The following is an 18,311-nucleotide window of genomic DNA, read 5'->3' as shown; positions in this document are numbered from 1 at the left end:
GCCAGATATTGTGGGTTTTTTCAGCCTGTTATTCCAAGGAAATAGACAGGTTGCTCTCTAGGATGCCCTTAATTTATGTGCAGACTGGATCCTTCCTAGCTTCTTTGGATAACTTGATGAGATGAGCAATCATTTCCTGAATCTAGGAGGTTGTGAACCACCCCGTAAGGGTTCCAAAGTGGATCCAGAGGTATTTCTACAACCTTCCATTTTTGGTGAAGTTAATTCAGATGATGATTTAATATCAACTATAGAAAAGCCCTGTCAATCAGGGTTTAAACATGGGCATGATTCAGAGAGGTCATTGCTATCCTTCATGATGTTTGCTTAGACCTGGACAATCAACCACAGTCTCCTTGCCTGGCTGTGGGCATTGGGAGCATTGTTTTGCAGTGGTTCTACCTTTCCTCATTAGCCGGTTCCAACTGTAAATGAATGGCATGGAAGACTGATATTGTACACGTCCTATTATGAGCTTCTGCAGGTCTGCTCTCCCCTCATTATTTAACATTTACACAGAGCCACTAGTAGAGGTTGTCCAGTGACTTGGGGTCTGTAAGGACCCCTAGTCATGGATCTAATCCCTGAAAGGATAGATCCAGGACTAGGGAATCCCCAAGATTGGTGGCTTCTGCGATGGAAGCCATGGCTGGGGGGCTGTGCCACTTGCGGCCTTAAGACAGTGCATGTGCTCATCACCAAGTAGACTACTGCAATGTACTGTACATAGGACTGCCTTTAAAAACCACCCCGAAGCTTCAGTTGGTACAATAAGTAGTAACCCATTTGTATTATTTACAGGTGTTTACAAGATGGCACATATTACACTGTTTTGCAGGTCCTACGCTGCTTTTCTATTAGTTCCCGGGTACAATTTATAGTTTTAAGCTATAAAGCTCTTTGTGGCACAAAATCTCCAGATTTACATCCTCTTGCTAGAATTAGCCCAGCCACTCAACATGTCCCTCATCTAAGTCATTTACATAGATATTGAAGGGTACTGAGCCAAAGATGGAACCTTTTGTGGTCCTCTAATGCTCACTTTCCTCCATGTAGACTTAAACTTGTGATGGCGAAACCTATGGCACATGTGCCACAGGTGGCATGCAGAAACATCTGTGCAGGCACGTGAGCCCCAGCCACTTACCTGCACTGTGCATGCATACGCCTCCTAGCTGATTTTCGGCTGGTTTGAGACCTTTTTTGGCCTCCCTGAGGGAAGCCTTTGCAGCCTCAGGAGGCTGAAAAATGGGCCTTCTGGAAATACCGGAAGTGACAAAACGGGCCTGTTTTTTGGCCTCCTGAGGCTGCAGAAGCTTCCCCTGAGCCTCAGGGAGGCCAGAAATCAGTTGGGAGGTGCACGCATGTGCAGTGCATGTAAGGGGGCACCGGGGGTGTTGCACATGCATGCTCACTGATGGAGTGCATTGCCTGCTGGCACGCGAGCGTGTGTGCGATTTTCAGCACGGGATCCCCAAAAGGTTACCCATCACTGACTTAGACCCATTAAGGACTCCTCCTTGAGTAGGGTTTGTCAGCCAGTTTGTTACAAATCCACCCGAGGGTGATATTTTCTATCTGTTTTTGCCAAACCCCTGCTGGCTTCTGGCTTTAATTTTTGTTTGTTTCTCGGTGTTGGCAGGTCTGTTTCTTGATTCTCTTTTCCAGAATCTTCCCGGGTATTGATGTTAGGCGGACCGGTCTGCAGTTTCCTGGGTCTGTTTTCCCCGCTTTCTTGAGGGTGGGAACCCCGCCGGCTCTTTTCTAGTCCTCGGGGACTTCGGTGCTCCAGGATCTTTGAAAGACGGGAGGCGGAAGTTCCGAGGTGACCCCTGCCAGCTCCTTCACAGCTCGGGGAGCTTTAGCCACCACCAACCCGATGTTCTTTGCGGGCGAGACTCCCAAGCCCTCCGCCGCTCGAGCGGGAGGGCGACCGCAGCCTAGCCCGCCTCCCGCCTCCTCCGAGGCCGCTTCCAGCTGAGCAAGAGCGGAGGACGGGGCCGGACAGGGGCCGGAAGACCCGCCTCGCCAGCGGGACCGGAAGCGAGGGGAGCCCCCGCCCCGCCTTTTCCTCCGTCGGCGCCCTGCGCAGGCGCGCTCGCGGCTGTCGGGGGGGCGCGGTTGGCGCGGCCGGGACGCCTTTGGCGAGGGGACCTTCTGGCGCCGGGCCAGGATGGCGACGGACAGTCCCTGCGAGCTCCCGGCGACGCCGGCGGGCGGGCTGAGCCTGGGCCGGCCTCCCTCGGCGCCCTTCCGCCGCTGCAGCCCTTCCAGGGTGGCCGCCGCCGCCGCCGCCCCGCCGTCGAGCGGCGGGGCTCCCGCGGCGCTGCCCGGCAAGTGGGTCCGGCTGAACGTGGGCGGCACCTGCTTCCTCACCACCCGGCAGACGCTCTGCAGGGACCCCAAGAGCTTCCTCTTCCGCCTCTGCCAGGCCGACCCGGACCTCGACTCCGACAAGGTGGGGCCCCGCGCGGCCTTCTCCGCGAGTGCCGGGGCTCAGCCGGGCGCCTGACGGGGACGGGCCGAGGCCGGAGCCGGCAGGCGCCTCGGTCCTTCCCGGGAGGCGCTCGAGATCCCCGACCGCCCGCTTAGTCCTCCTTTGATCCGCTCTTACTGGCGCGTCCTATGCAGGCCACAGCGGAGGTTTGGTTTCCCGCTCGCTCTGAGGAGATTTCTCTCCCCTCAACTTGACCTCGACGCGGAGCTCCGTTTAGGGACCGTTCCCGGCCGCAAAGTAGAGCAAGCGACGAGTTTTCGGGAGTCGGGAGCCGCCGGGCGGGCCGCTGCCCAAAGGGCCTCCTGGAACTTCCCTGCCCGAGGAAAAGCTTCCAACTTCCAGCCGCCCTTCGGCTCTTTCAGGCCGGGCCGCTTGCCCGGCTCCTTGACGGGCTTCGGTGTTCCTCCGGCCCCCGAAAGTGGAGTCCCGAGGGGTCTAAAGGCCTCAAGGGCCCGTATACAAACGCACCAAGTCTGGGGGGCAAACAGGGTGGACTGGAAGTCCAGGAAGGCAGATAGATAAACCTTCGGCGAAAGCGCCCCGGCTGCCCTCGGAGCTCAGCGCCGGGAATTCCCGTCCCCCGCAATCAAGGGGGCTGCACCTAATCTAGAGGTCGCCAGACTTGGGGACTTCTGGGCTGGTTGAGGGATTCTGGGAGTTGACGTCCCCAAGTCCCCAGGTGGCCACGCCTGGGGACCCCGGACCTGATCTCTGAGCTCTTCTAGGCTCCTCTTCTTCCTCAGCGCTTCAGATGGGACGCCTAATAAAGCAGGGCTCTCCAGCCTTGGCCGCTAGAAGACTTGGGGACTTCAATTCCCAGGATTCCTCAGCCAGCTTTGGGGAGTTGTGTCCCCAAGTCTCCAAGGGGCCTAAAGGATGCAGAGAGGCAGACAGATCTAGGGAAGCCTTCCTTTGCCCAGTGCGTAACAGCTCCATTGGTCACTGCTGCCAGCTCCTTTACACAGCCATTGGAAAGCTTTCTCTTCTCTTTCAGCATTGTTGTTGTTAGTTGCAAAGTTATGTCCGACCCGTGGCACCCCCATGGACAACGTTCCTCCAGGCCTTCCTGTCCTCTACCATCCTCTGGAGTCCATTTAAGCTCACCCCGAGTGCTCCGGGGGTTCCATCCAGCCCCCTCCTTCTCTGCCGTCCCCTTCTTCTTTGGCCCTCAATCTTTCCCAGCATTCGTCTCTTCTCCAGCGAGCCCTTCCTTCCCTCTCATGAGGTGGCCAAAGTATTTGAGCTTCATCTTCAGGATCTGGCCTTCTAAAGAGCAGTCAGGGTGCTAGAATGCAGTATTGCAGGTTAATTCAGCTCACTGCCATCAGTTCAATCCTGTCCATTTTTCTGAGGTTGGTAAAATGACCCCAGTTGTTGGTGGCAACAGACTGACTCTGTAAACAGCTTAGAGTAGGTATGTCTTAAAATGCTATTGCTGTGATTAGTGTGTGGTAATTTTAGATATTTAATATAATTTTAATGTTTAATGTAGAAGGTATGCTGGATCTCTCTCTAGATACTAGTTAGTTTTACAAATGTCTTAAATTTTATTTTAGGATTTGTTCTGGTTTACAATTGCAATGAACTGAGTGAGTGAATACTCATCCCAGCTCAACCAGCTGCAGTCCATCCCACATCGTTCTAGTTCATTAACAAGGAAGCTATGGCCCACTTTATCAAATGCTTACTGAAATCAAAGTAAAGTACATCCGCGCCGTTCTCTTAGATCATAATCTGGGATCATTGTCAAAGAAAGCAATAAATTAGGGTTGTTTACTAAAACTTTCCTGACAGGGTAAAATTAATTCCAAGGCTAATAGGGACCAGGGTTATTAAAAACATGGCTTGTTTTTAACAAATCCATGCTGGCTTTTGATAATCCCCCTGTTCGTTTCTAAAGCCTTGCAAAAGCACTGCTTAATTATCATTTCCCGAATTTCTCACGTATTGTGGTCAAGCTGATTGGTCTATAGTTCCTGGATCAACTTTTACCCCTCTAAACAAATATTGGGACAATATTAACTCTTCTCCAGGTTTCTGGGACTTTCCCTGCATTCTAGAATTTCTCAGAGATTTCAGTCAGTTTCTTACCAATTCTTCTAACATTCTGGGATACAATCCATCCGGTTCAGAATACTTGAACTCATTCAAAGCAACTAGATGCTCTTTTACCAATCCCTTGCCTATTTTAATCTGTGTTTCTCTTCGGCTCCCCATGCTGTAGTCAGTTACAAGTCAGTCGCTTTTGGAAAAGACAGGTGCATACTAGAAATTAAGCAGTTCAGTCTTTTCCCTGCTGCCTATCACCATCTTTCCATCTCCTTTAGTCAGCAGGCCACTTAAGCCTTCTCTGCACCTCCCTCCATCTTTCCCATGTTTTCCCTGGTTCCTGGTGGCATCCAGGCGGCAACTTGGGATAAAACAAAATGGATGGATAGTCCCATTACTAGATGGATTCAAAGGGGTTGTACTCCTGTATGCCACACGTGGTCCTTGCGTTCTTTGTCTTAGAAACATAGAAAACTGATGGCAGAAAAAGACCTAGTGGTCCATCAAGTCTGTCCTTTGAAGGGGATTTTTTTTTAAATGTATCGTTTTTGGTTATTTTTATTTTTTAATTTATTTTAATTGTATTATATTTTTTATTTTTTGTCAGAAGATGGAGATTTGTTTATCCCAAGCATATTTAAACACAGTTATTGATGGTTGGTATGCTACATCCGCTGGAAATTGGTCCCAAGCATCCTCTACTCTCTTTGTGAAGTCATACTTTCCAACATTACATTTGAACTTCCCTCCTTTCAGTTTGAGATTATGCTCCCAGGTTCTTGATTTTTGCTTAATGTTGAAAATAGGACCTAGTTCTAGAACCTTCTAGAACTTTATTCACACCTTTCATATATTTCAAGGTTTCAGTCATGTCCCTCTTTCCCTTCCATCCTCCAGACAGTAGATATTCAGTTCCTCCAATCTCTCCTGATAGGTTTTGTCCCTTGGAGCTTGCACCGTTTTTGTTCCTCATCGCCGGACTTACTCAATCTTACATCTATTTTTAAGTGGGCAAAATGTTCCAGTTTAGTCAGGGGTCTGGCTGAACCTCTGTGTGTGCATGGGTGTCAAATTCAATCGCATCATGTGATGTGACTTTTTTTTTTGCCTTTGTGGAGCCGGGGTGGGCGTGGCCTGCGGGCTGCCAGTTTGATAGGCCTGATATAAGCGGGATTAGGACCTCCTTTTTCCTGCTGATGACCCTTCTAGTGATGCATCCCAGAATTTTGTATGCCTTTACAGCATCAACTCTTACACCTTTTTGTTTCACCAGTAAAGGTGTGCGTGTTTATGTTCTGGCGATATTCGTCATCAGGAATATATTCAGTGTGGGATCTCAGGGTCATCTTGGCCCCAGGGCTCTTCAATTTCTTAATGAATTATTTAGATGAGGAGATAGAAGAAGTGCTGATCACATTTTCAGCCAACCCAAAGTTGGAGTGGATTGCTAACTTCTTAGAAGACCAGCTCAAGGTTCAGAAGGCTCTTGATATACCTTAACATGGAGTCTTACCCAACAAAATGGAGTTCATTGCAGGGCGTGTACAGTTCTTTACTTAAATAGGAAAAATCAGATTGATAGGTACTAGCAGTAGTACTTTTGAAAGGATCTCAGTATTCTGGTAGACCATAAATTAACCATGAGCCAGCAATGTGCTACTGTTGCCAAAAGGACTAATGTATTCTTGGATCACATCAACCGAGGCATAGTGATGAGATGATAGGAAGGGATAGTTCTGTGTTGTACTGGAGTATTGTATCCAGTTCTAGTTGCCATAATTCAGGAAAGATGCTGAGGAACTGGGAAAATGGCTCAGAAAAACAGTGACAACGAAAGGAGGCTTGCAGGTTGAATCCTATGAAAAATAGGATAAGGCACCGAGTATATTTAGCCTGAAGAAGCTTAGATGAAACAAGCCAGCAGGCCTTAGTTCTTGAAAGTCACTACCAAGGAAGAGGATGTAGATTTATTCTCCGGTATCTGAGAATGGGACGCGTAGTGAGGGATGAGAGCTTTACAGAGTAAGATTTCAAAGATTTCAAAATAATACTTTACCATTCCTGTTAAGTATTAAACCACAGGACAGTCCATCACTGGGGGTGTCAAAGCAAAGTTCAGGCAGCCAGTTGTCATGGACGATCTGAGATTCCCTGACCTGGATGAGTTAGGGTTGGAGGCCGCCAAGGCCCCTTTCCTTCTACGCAGGAGGAGCCTCTGAGGCAGCTGCCAACTCAGAACATTCCCAGAAAAAGGATTCAGAGACTGGGCTCTCCCGAGCTTGATAGAGGAGAACAATGTCTAAAAGTTTATAGCTTTCATTTGCAAGATTTTGTCCATTAGAGGCAAGCAAATAAAGGGTTCGATTTGATTGGATCTTAGTGTCGTGTCTCTGGGCTTACCAAAGTGGTAGAACATCTGGAAAACCTATCCCACTAGGAACTTTAAAGCCCTCCCTCAGCTACTCCCTCAGGAAAGTGTGACTCTTGAAACAAGTAGTTGTCAAAAGGCACTTTTACTGAGAGAAAGTGATTGCAGAGAGTTCAGGCGGAACCTGAAGTTCCTGCGCAAAGCATTAAGCTATTCTTCCCAACTCAAACACCACCACCCCTTCCCCAGTTCACCGGTAGCCAGTGCAGTGCCGCATAGGTGTTTGACAACTCTGAGGTGTTAGCTTGATAGTAGTTCATCCCCGTGGGTCGTTCTTCCTCCCAACATCCAAGAACCACCTGGGACTCGTTTGGTCACGGCCTCTCCTATCCACTCAGAGAGATCCAGTCCCGGAGGAGGCCTGGACGAAGCCTCTCCCAGCATTCGATCCCTTCCTGATCGCTCCCTTGAGCGCAGTCTCCACAATAGAGATTATGTCCTCTCCAGGTTGACCAGAATTGCAGACTCTGCCTAATGTCAGACCTGCCCCCAAGTCTGATCCCTTAGGGAAGAAAAAAAACCTCAACTCCCATTTGTTGAAGCAAAGGGTCCCTTTACTAAGAGATGCTGATTGCAGTAAAGTCAGGTGGAATTTGAGTTTCCTGTGCAACAAGATAAATCTATTTCCTTCAGTCCCATCCATTTCCCCTTGACCAGTCCAAATGCAACCAATACGATGCCACCTGGATGTTTTGGGAACCCTGAGGTGTTTGGCCTGGTAACTTTCCACACTCGGGGCAAACAGCCTTGAAGACTCCTTGGCACAAACTGGTCCCTCGGTGACACTCTTCAGCTGTCATTCCCCTCCTGATTTCCCACACAAAAGTGCATGCTGGTTTATTGCCCATTTGTTCCCCTCCCCCAGTCCACTGATGACAGACGCCAGTGCGGTACCAAGCCAGAGATGGTGGACCTGACAATCTTTGTTCTCCCCCTGTCATAGCCACATGAATTTTTCAAAGAAATAAAACGTTTGTTAGTAAATTGAGAGAATGTTATAATTACAACTGAGTTCTGCATTTAAATTTTGGTCCTTTCAGGTACGCATGGGGATACTGATCTTTTAATTTAAACATTTGGTGATTTGTTTAACAGTTCAGGTTTTAAATAAAGTTTCTCTCCACTTTTGGTTGCCTTTGTCGCCTAGCCCACAGCTGGCAAATGCTCTTGAAAATCATATCCTAATTCATTGCCTTGAGGATGTCAAACCAATAGCATGATCTCCCCACAAAGACCACAGTGATATAAATAACATTATTTGTTTTATTGTTAAAACGTAAAAAGCTGCTTACAGAACTGATTGCTGGAAAAGTGGGGTGTGCACCAAATAAATAAAATGTATTTCTTTTAATTAGGATGAAACAGGTGCCTATTTAATAGACAGAGATCCAACCTATTTTGGACCGGTACTGAACTATCTCCGGCATGGGAAACTTGTTATCAATAAAGACCTGGCGGAGGAAGGTATGTTTTGCAATTCTGTAAAACTCTTCTGAAATTCGATGGCTCCAAAAATTAGTTTTCAAATTGCTTCATTTGGAAAGCAGTTGCATGATTATTTGCACAGGTTGGCTGGTCTTGACACCTCAGCTTGTGGTTGCCTCCTTTTGAATTTCTTCGGCTTGAAATGTTGAAAAATAAACTGCTCCTGGCATTTGATTCTTGTAAAATAACAGTTCTTCCAAACAATAAAAAGTAGGAATAAAGAAGAACTAACCCTAACCGTAACCCTAACCCCAGTCTCACTTTGTAAGGCTAGCCAGACCTCCAAATATGCTTCCCTCCCCATTCAAAACCTTCCTTCCTTCAGCTGGAATATTTCTAATTATAACATATTTGAAGAAACAAAAAGGAACCTGGTGTCATGCAGATTGTTGCCCTTTTCCACCTGTCTGGGCTCTGTTGTTCTTGTGTTCCACAGCCACTCTTGAAAGTGGGAAGAGAGGTGGTAGCAGTTTGTGGCCTGGGCTCACGTTGTTTGCCACCAGAATTAAGTTTTGTCTTTTGCAACTTGGTTTCCTTTACAAGGTGTGCTTGAAGAAGCTGAATTCTACAACATCACATCCTTAATTAAACTGGTGAAGGACAAAATAAGAGAAAGAGACAGTAAAATCTCACAGGTGGGGCCCTCTCTGATTTTCTGAGTAAGTGGCGTTTGGCTTGGGGCTGTTTCAGGACGTGAGATTGCCAGTGTGGAAGAGGAACGTGGCCTTTCCCAGCTCCAGGAGCATTTCTTCTCTCGTGTTGATGCCGCTTTGACAGTCTGTGAGGCCAGTCCCACCCGGGGGTGGGGTGGGGGGTGGGGGTGCTGTACCCATGACCGTGTGTGTGTGTGTGTGTGCAGGAGAGCTCCTTTTGAGCATGCCCATGGGCTGTCCATTCCCTGCCTTGGTCCCAGCAGCCTTGTTCTCTGCCACAGGTGCCAGTCAAGCATGTTTACAGAGTGCTCCAGTGCCAGGAAGAGGAGTTGACTCAGATGGTCTCCACCATGTCTGATGGCTGGAAATTTGAACAGGTAACGTAACGAGATTTCCCTTCCTTTGCAGATACAGGCACAGCTGAGAGAAAAAGAGAGAGAACTTTTATTGCATTGGTATATATAAGGCACTACAATATCACACAGGTAGACCTCGATTTACAACAGGTTGCTTAGTGACTGGTTCAAAGTTACAACGCCACTGATAACAGCAATTTATGACTTTTTCACACTTATGACTGCTGCAGCGTCCCCAGTTGTCACATGAACAAAACTCAGGTGCTTGGCAGCTGACTCGTGTTTATGACGATTGTTCTGGGATGATCAGGTGGTCCCTTTGCAAACCATCTTCTGACAAGAAAGCCCATGGAGAGGCCAGATTTCCTTAACAGCCCTGCTATTAACTTAACAACTGCAGTGATTTGCTTAACAACTGTGACAGGAAAGGTCGTAAAATGGAGCAGAACTCACTTAACTGTCTTGCTTAGCCACAGAAATTATGGGCTCCATTTTGGTTGTAAGTCGAGGATTACCGGTACTACCTTATTATCAATATCAAAAAGAGATTAATAGTAGCAGTATCCCATCAAAAATAATATCCGTGCTATTAAGTAATGCCAAATTGGTAAGTAATATTCTGAAATTAGTGTGTCAGTTTCTTTAGTGTGCTTCGGTGTCAGAGAGTTTTGCACCTGCGCTTTCAGTCACCCGTACGTCTCTCTTTTATAAGAAGGCCAATACTTCCCTTCCTGTCTTGAGACTGAGGTAGGGACAGGTAGAGGTGCCTTAACTAGGCCCACCGAGGCAATCCATGGAGTGGGGGACGACCTCTGTCTCTCCTCTTGCTCCCTTCGCCTCTGGTTCTTTTTGGAAGGAGCTCCTTGTTTTTGTACATAGCTGAGAGCCTCCTATTTATGGTGCCTCTTAAGAAAACATTACCTGTGAAGGTAACGTGGCTGCTCCTTTGGGGGTGGAGGTGCTGCAGCAGTCATACGGGTGAAAAAACAAATTGGGGTAATCTGTTTTTTTCCTCTTCCTTTTCTGCAAGCTTATGTTTCATTTCTGAACAGTGTTCTTTTCAAAAACAGTTTAAATTGTTTTCCTTTATAATTCTGAAGGGCACCTTTGGGAAGGTTTCTTGGCTGGTATGATGTCATATTATGTTATGATCTGTTGTTGAATGATCCGGTCTGAACATTGTCTGCTTTGAGGTCAGGATGTTTTTAGAAAGCTTACAATGAGAAAGTTTATAATATGAAAAAAATATGTGTTTAAGCTACTAACTGCAGATGAGAGGCTGGTAGAATGATAGTTTATAGGATAAGACTGGTCCCCCTTTGTATCCATGGGAAGAAGGATTAAGCCCAGTTTTGGAATCTGGAAAGAGTTATTTGTGGCGATGAAGAGAGGAGCTAGCAGAGGTGGGGTTGGATTTTGGAAATTCTGGTATAATTGTTTTTGCTGAGGGATTTGCCTTTTCTCCAATTGAGAAATTTATTTTTGATGTTTTATACATGAGATGGGTCTATTCAGGAAGGGTAGCAAAATTGAAGGATTCTCACCTAGAGATGTCTTGAATAAATGGCTGAAATGTCCATTCCAAGAATCAGCAGAGATTAAATTATTGTTGTTAGGTGAGTTATAGAAGATCAGGAAACCAGGTGCCAGAATAGGCAGTAATTTTTCTTTGTTTCACCCAAGATCTTTATTGGATAATTTTGTTTCTTCTCCTTTATTGAAGCTCCTTTTAAGCATATAAAAGATTATTCAGGGTTGTGATATATTTGAGCATTTCTAGCAACGATAATTTCCGGGGCCTTCCCTGGCAAACCAGGATTTAAGTCGGACTGATACAACCTGTAGAGAAGAAAGGTGACATTGAAAAGCATAAGGTCCCAGGGGAATCCCTGGTGTGTGGATCAGCTGCTTGGTGGTTAGTGGAGCAGCTGGAGTTGGCTTGTGTGTGCGTGCGTGTATGCGTGTGTGTTTGTGTGTTATGAGAGAGAGAGGCTTGGAGACACTTGGCAGCCTGCTTTCAGGGTCACAACAGCAATGGGGGGAGGGATTTATTTTCTTTCATTGATTTTACTTAGTTGTCAGATTTTGAAATCACCGATCTCCTTCACAGAAGGACTCTGGGTAGAATACAAATAAAATATTAAAACATTAAAAACCAATATGCAAAATTTTTAAAAAGGCAAGGATGATTATAATTCAGTTAATTGGAAGGGGGGGGGGCAGGCTTTCCAGGTGCTAATCAGCTCCACCTCCGTCTGCTCCAAGCAAGACAGCAGAGCCATGTTTCCAAACCTTTCCAAAAGGAGAGGGGGTCCCGCCACAGCGTGGGCCTCTTCCTGGACCCCACCGGTCAGAATTCTTTAACTGACCGGTCCACAGCATGTGCCCCCGCCCTGGGTGGGATGGGCCAGTGTAAGGGGCTGAAGATGGTTCCAGAGATACGGTGCCAAGTGGGCCTTTAAGATCAGAGCCAGCACCTGGCATTGGATCCAGAGCAAACTGGCATCCAGTGGAGCCAGTGCAGCCAAGTTTATTTATTTATTCATTTAATTTATATTGCCACCTATTTGCTGATTCAAGGAGGCTTACACAATGTAAAACCATTTTTAAAATAAAAATAAAAAACAATAAAAACTAACAAAAAGAATCAAATAAATTAGTAAAGTACAATAGAACCAAAAAAATTTGGGGGGGGGGGAGGGAAACCAAGTCCCACCCACCCCCGCGTTGTTACATACTCGGTTCTTTGGGTGCCCAAGATTGCTTGTGTGGCCGCATTTAGTACCAGCTGCTTCTTTTCAAGGCTTTTCAAGGTTATTCCTTTTCCAGAAACGCTCCTGGGAGCCTGAGGCTGCTTGGCAAAGCTGCCTGTGGCTCCTGGGCTTCGCGTTGGTTTGAAAGACGAGGAAAGTGGGTGTCAGAGTTTCTGAGCAGAAGTGATCGTTTGATGGAACATGCCAATTATTTTACCAGCTGTTCCATTAATCTGCATGTTGGTATTTAATTTGGAATTTACAGGACAGATACTAAAAAAAGAACACCAATAGAGATGGGGAAATTGTAACAAATCCTTTAAAAGGTTTATTAATTGCCCCTAAATACTTAGAGTGTCAGGAGCTGGGTGAGCCCTCATCATGGGCAAAGTCCATGTTCTGGAACTCCGCTCATGAGGAAGGCCACCAGTGACGGCCCTGCTCTTCCTCTCTGCTAGGGGTAGGAACAAAAAGAGAGAACTGCCCTCCAGCTAGTGGAGCTTTGGCCTTTGGACACGCTTTCCGTGTGGTGTGAGGCCTCGGGGGCCCTTTGCAAGCAAGAGCAGCAACTCTAAGCCTCTCTTTCCTCTTCCAGCTGGTGAGCATCGGATCATCCTATAATTATGGGAATGAGGACCAGGCAGAATTCCTCTGCGTTGTCTCCAAGGAGCTGCACAACACGCCCTATGGCACAGCCAGCGAGCCCAGCGAGAAAGCAAAGGTGAGTCATCGAGAGGACGAGGAGAGGAGCGCATAAAAGCTTGGCACTGGGCTTTGTGCTTGCCAGGGCTCAGGTGCCCAGGCAGTTGGTCTTTTTGGACAACAAGCACACCAGCGAATAAGAATTTTTAAGCTTTATTATTAATTCAAGCAAACAGATTTAAAAGCCTAACATAAAAGGCATACATGCCAAGCAAGATGACACCCAAATCTCCAATAAAGAGCTCCTTAAAACAACCTCAGAGATGCCCCTCCCCAAGGGCAGCCAGTTTGCACCACCCACTGTGCAGGATTCTGGGTGGAAGTTCCCAGTTTAAAGGCCAGGAAGAGGTTTCTATGAAAGCCTGGTGCCATCGCTGCACGGCCCTGCCCCAGTAGTCCTGAGACAGCACAACCTGACCTCGACCAGGGAGCACCTGGCTCTGGGACGGAACCAAAACTGTGAGCCTTTCACAGATGAGGAAAAACTTTGCAGCTCTAGGACGGTCCTGCCTCCCCCACAACCTCCTTTTCTCAGCAGAGAATGAGAAACAATCAAGTTAGCTCAGAATGAGCTTTAAACTTTCCCTTTAATGGAGAAATCAAAAGGTGCCCGTCAACTCACAACGTAAGGGCCTTCCCCTGCATTTCTACACTTCAGTGCTAATGGGACTCCTTGTAAGAAAGCAGCCTTGTCTCTGCCCATGTGTGGGACCCTTGTTGTCCGCGTTGCGGTTTCAGATCCTGACCTGAGTTGGGGGCCTTCAGGCTAAGTAGATGGTGCGTTGGAAATGAATGCTGAAGTAATACTGCGCCGCCCACCCCAACATCCCACTACAGAAGGGTTCTGTTTGCGTCCCCTGGCTTCTTCCGTGGGGGTGGGGGTGGGGGGTGAGTGCTGGGTGGAGCAAGCACAGGGGGAGTCGACGTTGGTTTAATTGGTGAAGTTTCAATGTCTGGACAATGCCATTTGCATTTAAGCCCAAACTAGCCTGAAGGTGAATGGAAGAATCTTCAGAAGACGAATGGGCATCTGTCCATGGCACATAGATCTGGCCGCCTCTTCTGCCAAGGGGAACCAAAGGAGGGCTGCCATCAGGAATGCCAGCCACTCTAGTTAAGAGGGCCAGAGGGGTGCAGGTGGGTCTCCATCCTCGGGCAAGGGAGCACTAGGCAAAGGACTGATTACGGGGGCTAAGAATTCAAGCTATTTTAAGAGCGCAGGCTAGATTTTAAGGCTATTTTTGCTTCCTTTTTATTACTGTGACAGCCATGGTTTTACTTTGTGCACTAACATGAAATGACTAAGCCATCTTCTAATTCTTCCAGAATAAACTTTAATAAAAAGAGAGTGATGGTAAGAATTGGAGAAAAGGGAGATAAATGAGTCTATATGAGCATTTTAGACACAAACTATAAAAACACTCCAGTGAAAAATAAAAAGCTATTGCATTGAAACAGGAAATCACACAGTCCTGGTCCTTAAAATATGTGATGGGAAAATCTGAGATTTTGCAGCACCTCAGAGTTCTGTTGGTCCTGATGATTGCTGGTTTTTCTAAGAATGTGACAGTTACTGTGAAATGAACTAGTTTGGCTGCTTTATTTCTCAGATTATAATGCTTGCTAAGCCAAAAGCCAACAAGGTGTCTCCATATTCAGTTCAGGTCATTCAAGGATATGTTGCATTATTTGCCATTATTCTGCATCTTTGAAGAGCTGTAAGAAGAAGCTTAACTTGCAGCTGCGTTTCTTTTGAGCAGCAGCTCATGGAAGCATTTGCCTTTTAATAAAATTTGTTAGCCTACAAAGATGCTCCCAGGCTCCTCCAATTTTCGGCTTTCCTCCTCTAATGTTAGATTAAATGTGAAGGCCAAAAGGTCCAAGTGCCACCTGCTGCTCTCCCCCCCCTCCACACACACACTGTTGCCTCTTGTTTTTGTATTTCTACATCCCTTAACTCCTAATACTGGGCAAAAGCAGATTGAAGTATCATTATTCAGATTTTGGAATAGGGCCAGGGACTCAGCTCCCAGACAGACAGGGACAGGCCTTCTCAGTGCAGGGGTCCTCAGACGCTTTTCCTTCAGGAGGGCTGGTGACCAGACTGCTTTGCTGGGATAAAGGGCCCACAGATTAATAAAATAAGGTTTGTGTCACAAAGCACCTCCAGTCGTTCTAGTGAGCTACATCTTCCCTTGCAGGAGGGGGTGTTCCAGGGTCTTGGTGACAAGAGGTGCACAAACTGTTTGTGGCCGAGATATTTAGGCTCTGTGGCTAAATGATGGTTTGCTGACTTTGGGTTGGTCTGCATTTGCACCAGAGGCATGGGGTTTCTTAGAAACAAGAATAAAGTAAGCAATGTTTAGTATACAAATCCACATGGAAGATTTTGTCAAATCTAATTTCTCTGTGTAATTTTTTTCTCTCTAGATTTTGCAGGAACGAGGTTCGAGAATGTAATTGTGTCACAGTATTGAATGCAGAAGGTTGTTTTATTTGCATCACCACACGAAGAGGCTTGGCGCCAAGCGGACGTCTCTTGTGCAGACAAGATGGATGTATAACTTTTTAAAATGTTGTGGCCGGAGCAGGCCTGCATTGCCTGTTTCCTTCTGATCCCTGGTTGTGCGGAAGGTGATTCCACGGAAGGACTCGGCTTTACTCTCAGCTTCCGTCCTGTAGAGCTGCAGCACTTTCTCCAGTGCCGGCCAGAGGAAGCTCCGCTGGTTTGTGGGAAGCGATTGGGAGCTTAGTTCCTGCAGGTGGTTCAAGGACAACTTATTGGTGCTACTCCAGTCCGTATACAGGCCTCTGTTACTAGCAGCCTCTGTGGACTTCTCCTATACATTCCTTTGCGGTTCTCATGTAAGAATGTTTTAGGGAATAAGTATTCCTCTGTTGGGATAAATGAAATATGTATTTCCTCCCTAATTCCTCTCCCCTCTTCCCCTTGCTCCCTTTATTAGCCAGAGGGGAGAAGCCCCCTTTTGCCTGCATTTCTAGAGTTGGCCTTCAGGTTGCTTGATCTTACCAATGTCAGCATTCAGTTTGACTACCCTTAAGGATTGAAGACCAGTTTTGTTTACAAATGATACGACATCTTGCCTTTCAAATGCATGGCTATCCACCATGTTTTTTCAAAAAGATCTGCAAATATTGATAGTGGTGAAGCTGAAGTTAGGCCCCAGATTTTCGTCTCAATGGCTGCTCGGTGCAGAGGGTCGGGAATGAAGGTCTGTGTGCCTGAAAGTAGGAATTCTTCTGATTCTTAAACAGATGTTTACAGTTATTTCTATATTCTTATCTATGCAGTTCTTTCTAATGTTTTGGCAAATACTGTCAAAACGAACCATGGTTTCATTAAGAGAAGCTTCTAGTAAATGTGAAAAAACACAACTGGATCTTTTTAGAGCACTGTGTTTAAATGGAACCCTTGGCAAGCCTTTCAGAATAGTTTAGAGAGGAATTGACTTCAAACTTCTCTTTGTTCCCTTAAAGAGGAGTCCCTGCTTGTTTGAGACTTTATGGCATCCTACCCATATTTTAAACTTTCATTAAACAACTTATGTAATACTTTTTAATAATTGACATGTACTGTCTCAAATGTATCTTGTCTGCCTGCATTTGATTAAATCTTTGGGCCCAAAAGAAGGGGCAAGTTGGTGACATTTTCTAGCCTCCAGTCTGGAGATGGCATTAAGCGGCACAGATTACAAGGCCTTCTCAGTACTTTTGAAAGATGCTGAATTGATTGAAGTGTAACTACAAAGGACAGCTGTACATACAGACTCCTTGAGGTATTCCTATTGAGGAGTCCATGTTTCACATCTGGGCTTTTATATCTATCGCCAGTTTTTCCCCTGAAAGAAGTATTGCATTGAGAAGTCCTGAGAAACAGGTGTGTGTGTGTATATGACCTTTTTGAACCCCTTGAAGGTATTAGTCATTAGCCAGCTCGCTATCATTCAATGCCAGCCTGAAAGGGGATAGCAGCCCAGCTCAGGATGGGGCAGGGGGAGCCCCCCTTCGCCCCTCCATTGTGTCCCCTTCAGCACGAGCTCAAGGGTTGGCTTTGGAACGAGGGAGGTTGCCATTTCTGAAGATTGCCTTGCAAGAGCTGAGAGGTGACGGGAATGTTGACCGATACCGATTCCCTTTTGAAGAGTGAACAGTTCAGAAACGTCCAACATTAGGGCTATCCTTATGGAGGATTTTAAATCCAGGCAATACTTTCTTTGCGCTCATTTTGGTGTGACTTCTTGCTGAGTTGGGGATGGGGGTAGGAGTAGTATATGAACAATATAGCATCAGAATTTAAAGTTTATATCTTGGAAATTATATCATCAAAATAACCTAAAAAGCATGGAATTTTTCTTTGTATTTTTCAAGACTGTGTAATGTTAATATCCATTATCACTCTTTTATGGTAGTCTCATCCCACGCTGTCTTCCACATTTCAACAAACACTGTTATAGAAAGTTGGTGGGTCTTACCAAGAGAATTGGGTAGGTTTTAATAACTTGACACTTGTCTTTGAAGGCATCCACACCAATTCTGGATTCTGAATGATAAACATGGGTGTTAGCAAACCTGTTCCTCTTTTCAGTTGTTTGGTCTAACTTTTGCATTTATTTTATTTATTTTTGATAGTGAAGGCTAAATGCTTTTTTAAATGCTTTAATATCGTGTAGTGTGTCCCCTTAAGCTGATATAACGCATGGCTAAGGCACAAGATATCCATGGTGCTCAATAAAAGAACAAAAACAGCAGAAGAGGAAGTTGTCTGAAAATCAGTAGGATTCTTTTTCCCAACAGGCTGTGAACGTTCTCACAGGAGGCAGGACCTCCCTAGTTTGACTGGATTTTAGCTTACAGAGCCCACATTTTGAGACTTGAATGTGGCAAAGAAATATTGTGGAATCGGCAGAAAGTTATCAGCTACAAGTTATCTTCTTATCAGAAGGCCATAGTTCCTTAACATCAAGTGAAGACAGGATCTAAACAATCAGTGGACATCTATAGAGATCAAGCCTTTTGGATCAGTTCTATTGGCACTTTCTGAGGGGTTCTCAAACAATAACTCTGGCTGGTTCTTTTCCCCAAGAAAACCTCTCATTCCAAATATCGTTTTTCTTCAGCTTGACTTTCATCACTCTCAACAATGGTGACCCATCTATCCTGAATGCCAAAGCCTATTATAAACTCTAGTCCTGAAGGATCGTTGAGATGTCAACTGGTGTTTTGGGACACCAGGCCCAGGATTCACCAAGAACAAGACAGAACTACACTATTCCTAGGGTGTAAGAGTGGCAAGTGATATCATACAGCAGGGGTCCCCAACCACCGGGCCGCGGACCGGTACCGGTCCGTGGAACATTTCCTACCGGG

The 18,311-nt window shown here is 46.2% G+C and overlaps 1 protein-coding gene across 1 annotated transcript; it reads left to right on the top strand.

Moving 5' to 3' along the window:
• The first annotated feature begins 2,055 nt into the window (after positions 1 to 2,055).
• KCTD5 (potassium channel tetramerization domain containing 5) lies at positions 2,056 to 16,571 on the top strand. Its single transcript, XM_026704048.2, has 6 exons — positions 2,056 to 2,458; positions 8,330 to 8,438; positions 9,003 to 9,094; positions 9,394 to 9,489; positions 12,817 to 12,942; positions 15,354 to 16,571. Exons 1-6 carry the CDS (start codon positions 2,174 to 2,176, stop codon positions 15,381 to 15,383), a joined length of 738 nt encoding a protein of 245 aa, XP_026559833.1. The 5' UTR covers positions 2,056 to 2,173; the 3' UTR covers positions 15,384 to 16,571.
• Positions 16,572 to 18,311: the final 1,740 nt, after the last annotated feature.

The sequence above is a fragment of the Pseudonaja textilis genome, chromosome 14 (genome assembly GCF_049901715.1).
Source record: "Pseudonaja textilis isolate UNSWEBS1 chromosome 14, rPseTex1.2, whole genome shotgun sequence".
In the NCBI taxonomy this organism is placed as follows: domain Eukaryota; kingdom Metazoa; phylum Chordata; class Lepidosauria; order Squamata; family Elapidae; genus Pseudonaja; species Pseudonaja textilis.
Note: the sequence above shows the minus strand (reverse complement) of the source record. Positions and strands in the feature narration are given on the sequence as shown.

Bases quoted from the DNA above. Each gene is read 5' to 3' on its own strand.
- KCTD5 (XM_026704048.2), top strand. From the start codon at position 2,174: ATGGCGACGGACAGTCCCTGCGAGCTCCCGGCGACGCCGGCGGGCGGG. The intron at 9,490-12,816 runs GTAACGTAACGA...TTCCTCTTCCAG, and splicing joins ATGGCTGGAAATTTGAACAG to CTGGTGAGCATCGGATCATC. The intron at 12,943-15,353 runs GTGAGTCATCGA...TTTTCTCTCTAG, and splicing joins AGCCCAGCGAGAAAGCAAAG to ATTTTGCAGGAACGAGGTTC.